The sequence below is a fragment of the Lethenteron reissneri genome, chromosome 3, assembly GCF_015708825.2.
Source record: "Lethenteron reissneri isolate LAM-NWPU_2019-01 chromosome 3, ASM1570882v1, whole genome shotgun sequence".
In the NCBI taxonomy this organism is placed as follows: Eukaryota; Metazoa; Chordata; class Hyperoartia; order Petromyzontiformes; family Petromyzontidae; genus Lethenteron; species Lethenteron reissneri.
In genome coordinates, this window is record NC_083781.1 from 10,067,916 (window position 1) to 10,083,939 (window position 16,024).

Below are 16,024 nucleotides of genomic sequence, written 5' to 3' on the forward strand. Positions count from 1 at the left end.
ACCTATCCACGCAAGCACGCCCCTATGCACGCACCCACCCACGTACACACCTACCCACACGCAAGCAGGCACGTGTGTGCCTGTGTCATCGCTAGCTTGTGCACTCGTTTGGCTGTGATCTTTGTGGTGGTGGTGATAATGATTGTGGCAGCGTAAGATGGTTGGCGTGGCCCTTTGGTGCGAGGAATTAAATTAAATGGCATCCTCCCTCCTCTGCCCCCCCCTCCCCCTGCCATACAAATATTGTGTTTTTCTGACGACCCGTTTTTTTAATTGCCACTTGCATTGTTACACCAGTTTTCGTCTAGCGCGTTTCAAATACGCTTACGTTATATGTCCAGGTTTAAGTTTGGGATCTATGTGATAATATCTTTGGGAGTAGTGCAACTAATATTGTCCAGTTCGCCGGAGAACTGCTATTGTCACCCCAATAGCAGCTTTTGGGTTAACATACAAACTCCTTTTTTGTTAATCAAAAAAGTATTTAAATGAAATAAACTGCAGCAATCATCGCCAAATAATTCACTTGATGTGAGATCAAGTGGTTCACCTCTCAAAGTGTTGCCACGACCCCGATGTTGCTCCAAGAGGTTGTGTATACGTTCGTAACGACAAACCGTCGCGCTGAACCGGTTTTATTTTCTCTGTCAATAAAATATCTCTTGAAAGGAAAAGTTTGAGAAGATAAGCGTGCGAAACCTGAAACATTTCTAACAATAACAACGATCTCATTTGTTCAGGGAGAGCCTGCATAAATAAGTGAGTCTCTTGACTTTTTATCAAGAGGATGTTTGGCCAATTCCTTTTTAAAATAAAGAGTGTTTTGCGTCTTGTGTGTGGGCGGAAACCGGATTACCTGGAGAAAACACAGATCCGAAGGGATAACATAACGAAGACTTAAAGGTCCCCCTCCCACAGATAGGCTCATGCACTCTCTTTCTCTGCTGCTGTCTCCTCGCCACCAATCAGTGCGGTCCACCAAGCCGAAGCTTCGAGAACGCCGGGTTAGAGGCTTGGCTTGCGTCTCTGTGCCCGGGCATTCCTCACAAAAAGACGAATCGAGATTTCGAGTTTGGAGTCTTTATTTTACATCATGAAGGCCTTTTTTGCTAGTACCAAAATATAATAATAGTGTTTTCCCCTTTTTTCTGGCAACAAAACTGACACCTTTTGCAAGGAATCATGTTTACATTAACCACAATACTTGCAGTCAGAATGCAAACAATAAACAACACTGATAATTTATGCATTGTCCTTGAAACTGATTGGTACACACCAGAGACAGCTTTCCTTAGAGCCTAGTCTCATATGGTGTTCGACCAGATGACGCCAAAAGGCGAACAATTCAAAGACAACGCACTATCAGAGTAATGAGGGCTCGGGGTAAGCATCTACAATCATGAAGCCTCCTTTGCCAGTACCAAAATATAATAATAGGGTTTTTCCCCTTTTCAATCGGTTTCAAGGACAATGCATAAATTATCAGTCTTGTTTTTTGCTTGCATTCTGACTGCAAGTATTGTGGTTAATGTAAACATGATTCCTTGCAAAAGGTTTCAGTTTTGTTGCCAGAAAAAAGGGGAAAAACCCTATTATTATATGTTGGTACTGGCAAAGGAGGCCTCATGATGTAGATGCTTACCTTGAGCTCTCATACTCTGATAGTGCATTGTCTTTGAACTGTGCGCCTTTTGGCATCATCTGGTCGAACACCGTTTTGAGACTCGGCTCTAAGGAAAGCTGTCTCTGGTGTGGACCAATCAGTTTCAAGGACAATGCATAAATGATCAGTGTTGTTTTTTGTTTGCATTCTGACTGCAAGTATTGTGGTTAATGTAAACATGATTCAACGCAAAAGGTTTCAGTTTTGTTGCCAGAAAAAAGGGGAAAACCCTATTATTAGTCATTATTTAGTTTGGCCAGCAGAGAACGCACGAAGTAACCGGGGATGAGGCCCATTTGCGAGAGGGGCCTGGGCCAACCGAATTGACAACAGCAAAATGACGTTAACCTTAAGTGCATCAACCAAGCAAAATAAAAATCGGGCCAAAAAAACAATTGCGTGCGTTTGCCGAAATATATCCTGTAACAGTGTACAAAGATAATAAATATAAAGGATAGAAAAACATTTCCATCCGTAGAATTTGTCTCGGACAAGTTACCGTTAAAAAGCATTCATCGTAAAATTTTATTCCAGAATCATAAAAAAATTATTTAGATTTAAGGTGATTATTGCACTTGTAGGCAAACAGATAATGATGGACTCTTTCGATGTCATCGCGTATTAGTCTGCGTGTGTCCGCTCGTCCATTTCCTCAGCGAAGCCACGCTCACTTAGCCACATGGCTGGGACAAAACATGACCTTCGCACCGACCGAGTTGATTAAAAACACGACGACGCATTGTTGTGAGACCTCGTGCCTTTACGCCGGTCGCGCCTAACAAAACCGGGCATCTTGTTTTCGCTTCCTGATGACGACGACGACCTCCGGACAAAACTGACCCCCTCCCCCCCACCCATGGTCCATCTCAAGATTCGCGTGCAAAGATGCTTTTTCGACGCGTGCCCTCGCACTTGCCGATTCATTCCAAGCCTGGGGGAGGGCTGCTATTGTTCCGGCTTTCCCAGCGGCGGCCGTGACCTCGCCGTGCCGACGCTGAGTGCGCGAGCCGCGATTGGCTCCATTCGCTGCCCCGTCCGCCCTTTCTCCAGACACAATAGCGTCCACTCAGAATCGCTTTTAAGCCGGCAACACAAACATCACTTTAACTCCTTCGCTGACAGTTGTGCGCATTCGCGCGCACATACGTAAGATGTTCCACACCCGAGGAATAATTTACGAATTTAAAAAAAATTTTGCGTCTCGCTTCGAAGTTTCTGTGCATTGCTGGGTGCGATGCCATTGACGCTGCTGCTGCTGAATGAACGTTTCTCCGAGGAGAAAGAAAATGCGCGAAAATCAGGGTCCTCGGCTTTGCTCGCGTAGGGAGGATGAGCAAAGGAGAGTGCTCGTTAATTCCTCGTGCCGTCAGCAGAAGGCTTAACGGGCGCGCCGGGGTGGCCATGCGCATTGCACAAGGTGAACCCCGCGGGTGTTGTAATGGCGGGTAAATGGATTGTGTTTTTTTTTTGTGCCGAGACGCCAACGTTCCTACGTCGGATTTACCGCTCGGACAGTCCCGTCTCATTTGCCGCTTTCTCGGAGTGCGCGAGCGTGAGTGCGCTACCCCCCCCCCACCCACTCTGCTGTAGCTGCCCACTCTCTCTGTGTGTGCCTCCAGTTGCCCTTGTAGCGCGCATGCGTGCGTGGGTGGGTGGGTGCGTAAGTACGAGCGAGCATGCTTTGATTCGTGGGTGGTAGGGGGGTGCGTTCAGGTTCAGCGGAGAGGTCTTGAGGGATTAATTTTAGGAGTGAAGTGAGATGCCCTCCTAATGAAACACGAGAGGATAATTAGAGAGCATAGGCGCAGCCGCTTGTCTAACAGTTTGATTGCTTTTATGAGGGCCGCGGGGGGCGTACTCCTTTGGAGGCAAGGGTTGGCGGATCACGCAGAGATTTATCAATTGCGCCCAGATGTGGCCCCGGGTGGCTCGGATAGTCAGAACATTGAGCTGGTCACTGCTGAGCCCATGGGTTCGAAACCAGTGCAATGCACCTGTGATTGAACCGAGTTCTCAAGCGTACCGAGTTGGTGACCTCGGCCAAGCAGCAATGACCGCACCCAGAACCTTTCTTCTTCCTTGCACTTTCTATTTAAAATTTGGCAAAATTCCAGCCCTGACCATCGCTCCATCTCCACTTTGATTAGCGTGTGACAAACGCACTTTGCAGGTGCGTATAAATACCCTGACACGAGTGATACGTGCACTGACTTAATTTGACCGACATATCGCTGAGATATATATTCGTGTATTTGGCACAATTCCAACTTAAGCGTCTGCAATAGTTGAGCATAGAAGACAATTGGCTGCGTGGCAGTTCGTCCCGCCAGCTGACGCCCCGCCGCTGTGCTGCGATGGCCTGACCAGGTCCCTGTAGTTTCCTGCTGGACTCGCCACGGCCGCCACAATTGTGCTTGTGAATTCTTGCGCGGCCCGAGAGCGTGACGCCGGGCGGGCCTCCCCCCCCACCTCCCCCACCTCCACCGGTACCAGAGACGTAGTGGCGTCGTGCGGTCAAAACCCCAGCAGACGGCTTAGTTGAATGAGCGAATGAATGAATGGCCCATTCTGGGGGCGGGCAAACGTATTACGCCGCGAGTCACAAGCCGTTATCGCCCCATCGCAGATGGGTTCAGTTACGTGTAATGGAGTCCTGCCTTTCTTCCTGTGCGCACGCGTGCGTTTGTGTGTGTTCTTGTGTCTGCGCTTGCGTGCGCGGGGGTGTGTTTGTGTAGGTGTGTTGTAGGTATGGGCAGCAGCGGCGTAGTTGTGGTTAGTGCAATTGCGCTACGACCTGAATTTGATTCCCGGTCATTGCTAACATCAGTCGTCTCCTCCTGCAAGATGCAAAGCGTAGCTGCTGCTCTGTGTAAACATCAGCACAGGAGAGACAATGACGACGACGAGGTGCTCGCTAACAGCGCTTCGCACAACAGTGTTACGGCTATACTGGGGTGGGGTGAGATCTTATCTTTGTGTACGTACATACGTGTTGGTGTGTATGTAGGTGTTCGATTCTATGTAAGTGCATGTGTCTAGGTGTTAGTGTGTCAATGCCTGTGTGTACGTATGTACGTGTACATGGGTGCATGTGTGTGTAGAGCGGGTAGGCGCTGCGCTACGAACCTGGCGACCTGAGTTCCATTCCTGGGCACGGCCAACACCAGTGATGATTGCCTGAATCAATCCTGGGCCTCCCCCTAGGTCGAATCAGCCTCAAATGAGTACCTCGTACATTAGGAACTGTCATTGTTACTGGACTTGCAATTCAGAGGTCGCCAGTTCCATCTCCCGGCGCGGCAGTGGAAAGAACGACGCAAGTTTATTTATCCTTCCTGCCTCTGTCCACCCAGCAGTGTAAATGGATTCACCACAGTTGGTCGATAGTGAGGTCCTCTCTGCGGGTGTGTGGCACGGTGGGGAGCACAGACCAGTCTTCTCAGTTTAACCCATGGCACCTCAAATCTAGAATTACCCATGGCACCTGTGGCTCCGTCCCGTGACCTCCTGCCAAGCAAGCCTTTGACAGTTCACGTCCCAAGCGCCGTGGTGACCTCACCGCCGCTTAGTGAGGGGGAGGGGGGTGATACTACTGCCACCTCTTCCAAAAACGTCTTCTTGCCAGCGTGGTGGAGTCCGTCAAAATGCCCGCCGGAGCGGCTCGCTTAAAACTCCCTCCGGCGGAGGTCCTCTCCGCCAGCAACTGCAGGGCTGCGCCTACATACCACCTCTTTTAATTTTACGCTGCGGGTGGAGAAGTCCGATTCGCTCGCACGCCCTCCCCCACCCTCGTCAACGGCATGGCTCCGCGCGCAGCTTCTTCCCGCTCTGTGTGTGGCCCGAGAATCTCTCTCCTGCTGCGCTCGCTTGTTGGGGCAGCAGAAAGTGGATCCTCTTTTGAGTCGATATATTCTCTTGCCTGCAGATGACCGTACGCCGGAGTGACCTGGTGGGGGCCTGTGTTAAAATTACTGTTGTTATTTTTGTTGGAATTTACTACATCAATCCTGCGTCTTCAATATTGATCGTGTAAGTGGTGTAATTCTCCAGCAAAGAACTTGGCTGAGTCTCGAGGCACGTTTTCAGGAGGTTTCCCGTGCGACACATTAGCACATTTTCTCGTTGCGTTTATTTACTTGTTTTTACGAGTGCGCCAATTGACGACAGCAAAAAGGAAATTGTGGCAATTAATCTTTCTCCCACCACCACCACCACCACCACCGTTGTGATGGGCCCAAGTAGGCACAGAGGGAAAGGAAACCGTTTGGACGGTTAAATTTCGATTTGAAGCTTTCGTGACTGCAGGGATTCATCTTCTTGGTTCTTTCGGTAAAGTCACGTAGAAGGGAAATAATAAAATAATAAAAATAAAACATAATAAAATACAATTATCACGACGTTTCGACCACAACACAAGCAGCCGTCAGACGCTGTCTTTCCGACAGACCTGTTCTTCACCTGAGGACGGCTGCTTACGTTGTGGCCGAAACGTCGTGAGAATAGTATTTTATTAATGTTTTATTTTTATTATTTTATTACTTCCCTTCTACGTGACTTTACCGAAAGAACCAAGAAACCGTTTGGACGGTTATTTCATCATCCTTATTTTCATTGGCCCATGATCAATTCACTGCTGGTTGAAGGCCGCCTCCCTGAGCCATTGCCATCTCTTAGGACCGTGCGGGCCGATTTAGTTAGTCCCAAATATATTCAAGGCCGCTGCTGCGTTGGCAAAGGTCGCACAATTTATCTCGTCGCATTTATCAAAAACGCTGCGGTTGGCCTTCAAAGAAAAAGTATACAATAGGTTATGTTTCGGGCGATGGCACTTGTTCATAGTATATATAGATGTATCAATAGAGGCCAGACAGAGATTTAGAGGGGATAATAAGAGTTGGAGACTGTACTTGGCACCATGGGGCCTGATGAGACTTTTTTGTTGCGAGAATTATGGGACAAAAAATTCTGGTGACCAGTTTTGACCTCGGCATGTGAACAGTCACCTAGTTATGGGCACCGCGGTGGATCATGGGTTTGATCCTGGACCCTGGCGATGCCTGTTACATATCTGGAGTTTGCGTGCTTCTCTCTCTCCCCGCCGATGTCACGTGATGTTTCTACGTGTTCCTCCGCGTTTGACGGCCTCCACTTTTTGAATTGATGTGCATTTAGATTGTTTGGCTGCTACGATAATGATGATATAAGCTACTTCGATGAGCATCCCATTAGGTGCGAAAGAAGTTCAACACACATGCATGTGTGGCCAGATGACCTTTGAAAAATAGGTCATAGTTTAATACGTAAGCTTTCGCGACCAATATCATCCATAATACAGGTTATTTGGGTTAGATCGCGTACATATATAAATGTGTCGCCTGATGAAGCTAGTTGTAATTACTGCCGAAACGTCGTACTCAGGTTGTAAATGTTGTGGCTTTGCTCCCCAACACATCGGTGTGCTGTACTAGTAACGAATTGGCCACGTTCTGTTTACGTGTACAAGCCTTGCTTATTGGCTGTGTCGGGTGGTGGCGGGTTTTACGCGATTTATCCCGAAAAAAACCTGTATTATACCAAGAGTTCATAGGCTCAATGAGCTTTACCCAGTAATTAAAATAGTTCAGTGTCATCCACGCGTCTCCATTTCTCTCAGGCCCGTCTCTAGTCGTCGCGAGAGAACGCCTCTCCGTGCAAATGAGTTCCAGCGAACACGTTGAAAGCACGGGCCTTGTCTTGTTAAGGAAAAGAATAACATTCGGCCTCGAGACCACGGTGCGATGCGGCAGCACGAGCAGAAACCGAGCGGAGCGCGCGTCAGAACATCGACGCCCGACGTCTTACCATGTGGCTTTCTTTCATCTGGGTTGATTTCTTTATTTCTTCTAAGGGGTGAAAGAAATTATAAAAATGAGATCGTGATATTTATTTATTTTTACAAAGTAGCGGCACATCGCACACAGCCCTTCCGCCCTCCCAGCCCCCCTCCCCAACTACCCCCCCCCCCTCGAGATTTTAGATGGCTTCCAGGGTGGGAGAAAGCGCCTCATTAAACGTGACCTATATTGAATAGAATCATTCCCCGTGGATTTTAGGCAAAGTGCAAATGGGACAGCCCACGCTATTGAAGAACTGCCTCTGCTGTATGATTTCACAGCGTGTTTTGGGACAGAGAGAGAGAGATTAAAATAAAACACGGTCAGGTACGACGGAACCTTTTGACTTTAAAACGGGGAGCGGAAAATACATTGTATTGGCTCTTGTTCTGCAAAATATAGTGTTCCGTTTATAGTTACCCGACCAAAAATAATAGAAGACGTTATTAGTGGTAAGCGGAGCACGATCGCGAGTAACAAAACCTCAACGCGTTCCTCAATAGCGCCGCCCTGGAAATAAAACAAATATATGTTTGGTGACATTTCTGCCAACGGCTCTTCTTGCCTATACACATCGCCCATTTCACCAGCGTTGGTTTTAGGGCAAACCTGACTCAACTTCTGTTGAGCCACTGAATGATGAAAACAGTCCAGATTTGGCTCGTTTTGACGAAATCGCTGCTGATACGAGAGTCTTCCAGAAGGCCGTATGGTTGACAGATTGTGTAAAAAAGATACATGTGTGAAGGAGGCGTTAGTCACGTAACTTAACGGTAAGTCCTCGCTTTTCGCGCGTGGTGTTCACACCGTGCGTTGTCGCTATCACGCCATTCTTCCATTAGGGAACACTTTTCACGCAACGTGGAAAGCGCGCCGTCGCAGCGCGATTTCTCACCAGTCGACGATGAACTACTGTGTTCAGCTGAGCGGAGTGATACGGTTCGCGGAACGATGGAACGACGCGACGGTGTATCCTCAGTTATTTGTCTCGCCATCTTACTGCGTGTGTGTGGTAGTGCATCGTATCTCGCCAAACTTTACCGTTCTATCATTTATGGGGAAATTGTTTCGATTGACACGTTTTTAACTTAACCCGGCACTTTTCAGGAACGCATCTACCAGCGCGTTACAAACGATGACTTGCCGTACTGCTCAAACGTTCATCCGTTCGCCTGCGTCCTGCTGTGGTCTTCCCCGGCCCTTGACAGACTTTGACTTCAATGTGCCCGGCTCCACGAAACTGCACAACCTCATCTCCAAGCTGAAGAAGTGGATCAAGGTGCTGGAGGCCAGGACAAAGCTGCTGCCCAAGTTCTTCCTCATCGAGGAGAAGTGCCGCTTCCTGAGCAACTTCTCGGCTCAGACAGCCGAGGTGGAGATCCCAGGAGAGTGCCTCCTTCCCAAACCGACGCACTACTACATCAAGATCGCCAGGTCTGCCCTCGCTGTTGTGTCGCGGTGTGCGTGTTCGTGTGCATCTCAGTCAGTCGACCCATGGCACCTGAGTCTATCCTTTGACCTCCTGCCAGCAGGCGTTCGACACTTCACTTGGCTTTTAAGTGCACCTGGCCTGGCACAGGCACCGTGGTCACGTCACAGATACTTAGTGGTGAATGTCAGTTTTTGTTGACAGTGTGTGTGCGTGTGTGTGTGCGGGGAGCGGTAGTGTAGCAGTTAGTGCGCTGCGCTACGATGCCGGCGACCCGAGTTCGATTCCCGCTTATGGCCAACACCAGTGACGATTATCTGAACCGGTCCTGGGCCTGCCCTAGGTGGACTCAGCCTAACAGGAGTACCCGGTGCCGTATGTAAACATTCCCACTTGGGAGACGAAGGTGACCGGGCGTTGTGCTTACAACGTTTGCTCCAAAGGTCAATCCTGGCGGTGGTGGTGTAAATAGTGTAGATGTTCTCTTCATGATGGTGATGGCGTTGGTGCTGTTAAGGTGGATGGTACTGATGAAAGTGGATAGAATGGATAGTATTGATGATGATATTGATGATGATTGTTTGGCATTCTTGGTATGGTAGTGCTTATAATGATGAATGGTAGTTGGTGGGGATGATGACGATCATTGCTTGTGATGATTCGCGATGATGGTAGTCGTGGTGGCAGGTGGTGGTGATGATGCTGAAGATGGTCATGATGGCGATGATCCTGGTCGGAGCGGTGGTCGTGCTAATGACGATACTCGTAATGGTTGTTGATGGTGGTGCGGATATGTAGACCTAGCGGTGGTTGCGACGGTACTTAGTCCGAGCGGCGGCGATCACGACGCTGACGATTAGCGGTAATGACGACGACGGACATCACCGCTGACGATGCCCCCGCAGCGGCCGACGGCTCCGCTCACTCAGCCCTCTGCCCGCTGTCATCTGTTGTGCGCAGGTTCATGCCGCGGGTGGAGATCGTGCAGAAGCACAACACGGCGGCGCGGCGACTCTACATCCGCGGCCACAACGGCCGCCTCTACCCCTACCTGGTGATGAACGACGCCTGCCTCACCGAGTCGCGGCGCGAGGAGAGGGTCCTGCAGCTGCTGCGGCTCCTCAACCCGTGCCTCGAGAAACGCAAGGAGACCGCCAAGAGGCATCTGCTGTTCACCGGTACAGAACGCCGCCGGCGCGTTGCCGTCCGCCCCCCCCTTTCGCAGATTCACTCGTTTCGATAATGCGATGGTTCCTTTGTTTTACTCACCTGTTGGTTCGTCGTCTTATGCTTACACGCCCGTGCCCGGAGTACTACGGGGAGATGCCCTCGGAGGCGCGCCTCGATCTTTACCGGTACCGCGAGGACGGTCCCGTTCGCTCGCCTGTCCATTCGCATCTGCGCTCTTTCGCAAGTTTCTTCATTTCAGTGATTTGCGCGTTCGATTGCTCATTTGCTCCTTTACTTGATCTCACCCGTGCCTTGGGAAAGCGCAAGAGAGATGGACGGGCAAGGGGCGCTTGCCATCACCAGGGCCCCAGTGTGTGTGTGTGTTCACCAGCATGTTAGCCAGGGCCCCAGCGTGCGTGTTCACCAGGGGGCCAACGTGTTCGCCAGGGGGCCAGTGTGTGTGTGTTCACCAGCGTGTTTGCCAAGGCGCCAGCGTGTGTGTGTTCACCAGTGTGTTTGCCAGGGCCCCAGTGTGTTCACCAGGGGGCCAGCGTGTGTATGTGTTCACCAGCGTGTTTGACAGGGCGCCAGCGTGTGTGTGTTCACCAGCGTGTTCACCAGGGGGCCAGCGTGTGTGTGTTCACCAGCTTGTTTGTGTTCACCAGCGTGTTCGCCAAGGGCCCCAGCGTGTTCCGTTGACCTTTGCACTCTTTCGCGAGTTTGTTCGCGAGGTAAATTTTTGTCCATGCCTGAAGAAGCACAACTGAGATGGCAAATGAAGCGCACCTGCTGTGTGCCAGGGCACTTCAGAATCAGATTCAGAACATTTGTGCATACTGGAGGAATCCAGTGTCTAATAGGTTAATTGGTTCGATCGTTCATTTGTTTTGTTTAGCCACTCAACCGTTCACTCGTATGTTCCTTATACCACCTAACCGCTTGTTTCATGAACAGTTTAATTATTTTTAATTCACCCCTTAATTCGTTTATCCTGTTTTGCCACTCGTGCATTCGTTTATACCGTGGTCTTTCCGCTCAGTCATGTCTTCTATTCTTAATTCACACCCCAATTAACTCTTTTTATTCACTCAATAATCATTTCATTTGGTTTATTCACTCAATTTTCACTCATTCGCCTGATTTGCATCAGTCATTCGACAGTTTTAACGAGCAACAGCGGTAGCAGCGGCGGCGGAGGAGGAGGGAATTGGTGGGGGGGGGGGATCAATATTACGCGTATAACGTTTCACATCCTCTCTCTCTTCCTGTGATTCTGATTGGCCGTTACGATTCGGGATCATGACTATGAATGAACGCCTTTGTTTACCGGGTCTCTTCACCGAATCTCGGGGTAGCGATGGCATGACTTTGCGTGGCGTCCTGCCACGCTGTGAATTGTGGGAAACTATGATGAGGCTTTTGTCACCTGCTCGACACGGCAACGCCAGCCACGGAACTTTTGGCGGCTAATCTTCTTGGTTCTTTCGGTAAAGTCACGTAGAAGGGAAATAATAAAATCATAAAAATTAAACATAATAAAATAATTCTCACGACGTTTCTACGTGACTTTACCGAAAGAACCAAGAAGATGAATCCCTGCAGTCACGAAAGCTTTAAATCGAATTTTTGGCGGCTTGTTTGTGGGGAGTGATGGACTCGTTTACCGCACGGCGCTACACAAACCTCTACTTACTCGAGTTGGATTCCCGCTCACGGCCAACATCGGTTTCAAACATCTGAACTGGCCCTGGGCCTCCCCGCGGTCACTTTGGCTTTTCACGAGTACCTGCTGCAGTGTGTAGTGAACATCACCGCGAGGAAGAGAAAGGTGGCCGCGTGTGGTGCTGACCACCGCCTCGTGTGCCGTGTCGGTCTTTATAGGTGCCAGAGGTCGCAATTGGGACCCGATACCCGGCTACCCGTACCCGGCCGGGTACGAGTACGGGTACCTGTTTGCGACCCTGGTGCTGCCGGGTACGGGTAAGGAATCAAAACCCGTTTGCGACCTCTGATAGGTGCTACTCGCTAACAGCACTTGCCCCAACAGTCTGTTGAAGGCTTTATGGGGGGTCTTGGTCACCGTCTCGTTTGTGCGCGTCTGCATTTCCTTGGTGTTGTTGTTGTCAATGGATGATGACGATCGATGTTGATATCCCGGTATCTTCTTTCCCCCCCCAACCAACCTCTCCATTTCCTCCCCACCTCTCCCCCCCTCCCGGCAGTGCCACGCGTGGTGGCCGTGTCTCCGCAGATGCGGCTCGTCGAGGACAACCCCTCGTCGCTCTCCCTGCTCGAGATCTACAGGCAGCGCTGCGCCAAGAAGGGCATGGAGCACGACAACCCCATCTCGCGCTACTACGAGCGCCTCGCCACCGTGCAGGCGCGCGGCACCCAAGTCAGCCACCAGGTGCGGCACCGCGCCACCGTCGCCCCCCGCCGCCCGCCGCCGGTGCTCCGTCGGCTCTCGCGTGAAAGAAAGCCCCAGCCCCCCTACCCCACAAACTGGGCCTGTAATCGGTGGAATTACGGAGGGCCCCATACGACACCTTCGGTGCTTCTTGGGTGGGCGACCACCACCGTGCACGCCCGGTTGTCACAGGCTGCTCTGCGGGGCTCCGATATGCGGCGGTCAGCAGCATCGGCCAGTGTTCGGCAGAATCCTTCGTTGTACTGTACTCCTGAGCTACCCCACGTCTGTGCTCTCCGCCCTTGCTGACCAGCGTAGCGCCGTATGGTCCAGAAATCCCCACGACCCGCACGGCATTTGGGGGGGGGAGGGGCGGCCTTCATCCAGCAGTGGATTGACAGAAATGGCTGTACGTGTACCGCTTGGCACATTTGTCTGATGTCTTCCTTGAGCGGCTCCATCTCAGCGCACGATCCACGTAAACGATTCATCGGTTTGAACGCGATTTTATCCAGCAGTGGACGCTCGTACGAATAGAGGTGCGCGGGGCTCGCTGCCGATTGGCTGCGCACGTGGCGTCGAGTTGCGGTTCGGGAGAAGGGCGGCGGTGTCGCTGCGGCGAGCGGGAGTTTAGTTGCTGCCCCGCGGAGTGATGTGTCCGCCACGTAATTCCGATTTTATTGGATGGCGGGGCACCTGTCTGCACTGGGGATGCATGCAGAATCACCACGCGCTCTTTCATCTCCCAGATGCCTGGCGCGATGGGGAGTGGCGGGGTGGGGGGAGGGGCGGCACTGGGAGGGTTTGGGCGGGCGCGAGCGGTTTTTATGAGCAGGCCGTTGAGTGACTGCACACGATGGCGCGCGGTTTGGGTCGCGCTGGTGCCAGTTTGTGTGCGTGTGAGCGTGCGTGTGTTCGAGTGTCATAGTGCGCGGATGCCTGTGCGTGTATGTGTGCACTGTGTGTGTGTCTGTCTTCGTGTTTGTATTACAATGTGGGTTTCAGAATGTGTGTGCGTGTTTGTTGTGGTGAGCAGTAGTGCAGCAGCGGTTAGCACGCTGCGCTACGAACCCGGCAAACCGGGTTGGAGTCCCGCTCGTGGACAACACCAGTGATGATTATCTCTACTGGTCCTGGTTCTCCCGTAGGTGGGCTAAGCCTCAAATGAGTACGTAGTACGATGTGTAAACATTGCCACTCGGGAGACAAAAGGCGGCCGGGCATGCAGACCGTAATAGCTGACCCCGCTGAGACTCGGCGAGGCTTTCCGGGGTAAATAAGCGTTACAAGAAAGAAACTATTATTTGTGCAGGCTTACGTTCTATTTTGACACAGAGAAAGGGGCCTTATCAGAAAACTCCCGCTGCTAGGATCTATTGCGAGGGAGGAAAAATATTTAATCTACTCGTACTGGGCTAGGGATGCATTTTTCCTCCACTAAATCTCCTTTAATTACACACGGATCCTCTGAGACGGGCCAACCTCTTCGTGATCTCTCTTGTGACATGCCATTCCTGTTCACCTCGTAGAAAATTCATCTTCGCCCCCCTTTGTTAATTTGCTGGGGTGATCGGGCTTTTTGGCAGTGCAGCTCCGCAAATGTTGTCACGCTTTGTCTCTGCTAAATAAGACAATCAGGAATCGTTCGCTATATTCAAGTCTGTCTTGAAAGCTCGCCTCTTGGCATTGACCCCCTAGTTCTGGCCGTTTACCCCGCAGCTTCTGTTTGTTTCCTGCTTTTCGTACACGGCACGCATTGGAATCTGCAGATGGAATGCGGCTCATGAATGTCAATTGTTATTTTATTATTCTTGACGGCGATGTGAAAACGCGTGCGCAGCGGCGTAACTGCCAGAGGGTAATATTGGGAGAATGTCGGGCCTTGTGATTATTTTTGGACTCGTGGTAAGTAGCAAATCAACAAAACGATATACCAGGATTGTAACTTTGGGAGAAAATAAAACCGGCATCATTATGTGGATAGTTGTATTAAAAAAAAAAGTTTATCTTCGTCTTTAACACCATCGTAATCATCGCCAATCAGTCATCATCAACCATTGTGGTCACAAATGATCATCAGTCATCATCGTTGATATCTTCGTTCCTCCTGCGTTGGTAAAATGAGCACCGCTTTTGAAAGTCAACAGTCATCCTTTGAAGGGTCCAGCTCCTTTGCTCTGAAAATGTAGAATTTACACCGGCGCTCAAGCTTGAAAACCGTAGACGAGCTCAACCAAATGCTCTTTTGAGCTCACACGGTTAAAGCTTGGTCGGCATATGCAGTCGACAAAACCGATGAACGTTTAAATGCAGTTGAGTGGATGTTGGGGGGTTGTGGCGCAGTGGTTAGCGTGCCGCGCTTCGAAGGTGCCGACACAATTCCCGGCTGCGGCCGTAACACCGGTTACGAGTCACAGTTGAAACCGGTCCTGGTTGTGCTCCCTTTACCAACATGCACCGCCGAGCGTGGTGAAGTATGGTCAAACGCACCTGCACGACTGCCACGGCAGTGGCTTGACAAGCGCCATGAATGAACCATCAGAATTCACTGACCACACGCGAACTGCCACCGATCGACTAACTGGACCGTGGAGTCGACCAGCGCAGTCCGCGCTCCTTCAACGGCATTTAATGAACTCACCAAACGGGTCCGAGCAACCAACCAGGTGTACCCATGAATCCACCGACACCAACTCGACCACCAGGTGACCTGCAAATGTGGAACGTTGCGCGAACGTCGATCCCAACGGTTCCAACCATATTCTTTGGGTGTTTCGGTAAAGTCACGTAGATAGGTTCAAAGAAAATAACAAAAAACGACGACGTTTCGATCGCAATGCAAGTGATCATCATCAGGCCCCTTGTCTTTTTTAAATCCTTTATATTAAGTTCACTTGCTTGCTTGCTTGCGCGCTTACGACCGTGCAAATCTTTCGGTCGTTTTTTAACCCACTTCCCGTGATCCAGTCGGGCTGACATTTTGCACACAGACTCGTTGTGCGTGACAATTTATTTCCGTGACAATTTTTTTCCAAAATTTTCCACTTTTTAGGAAAAAAAAAATTTCATATTTAATTTAAGATACCAATGTGATAAAAATGAAACTCTTACTCAAGAAAAACAGAAATGAATAATAAAATAAAACCGATGCCACGCATATAAAGGATTTATAGTGAAAAACTTTGTTTTTACGGGTAAATTTTTTCAGCCTGGCGACCGCTCGCGTTGAGATGGAAACGTCGTCGTTTTTTGTAATTTCCTTTGAACCTATCTACGTGACTTTACCGAAAGACATAAAGAATGTGAATTCCTGCAGTCACGAAAGCTTTAAGTCATTAAGGTTTGTTTGGTGATGTGGGATTGTCCCTCTGTAAGGGAAAATATTTCCCCCCCCCTGCCTAAAGAGAATTCCTCGCAGAGGAAGCTGTCCAATTGCCCGTGCAGCTCATTTGCATCGTTCCCGCGCAGCGTTAAATTATTCC

The 16,024-nt window shown here is 50.2% G+C and overlaps 1 protein-coding gene across 4 annotated transcripts in view; it reads left to right on the forward strand.

Moving 5' to 3' along the window:
- TRRAP (transformation/transcription domain associated protein) overlaps nucleotides 1-16,024 on the forward strand; it is a 137,482-nt gene that overhangs the window by 102,292 nt on the left and 19,166 nt on the right. For all 4 annotated transcript variants that reach the window (XM_061557410.1, XM_061557420.1, XM_061557429.1 and 1 more), the window contains 3 exons: nucleotides 8,745-8,970; nucleotides 9,926-10,143; nucleotides 12,358-12,542. In XM_061557410.1, the coding sequence (XP_061413394.1) occupies nucleotides 8,745-8,970; nucleotides 9,926-10,143; nucleotides 12,358-12,542 (629 nt within the window). The remainder of the gene's footprint in view (nucleotides 1-8,744; nucleotides 8,971-9,925; nucleotides 10,144-12,357; nucleotides 12,543-16,024) is intronic.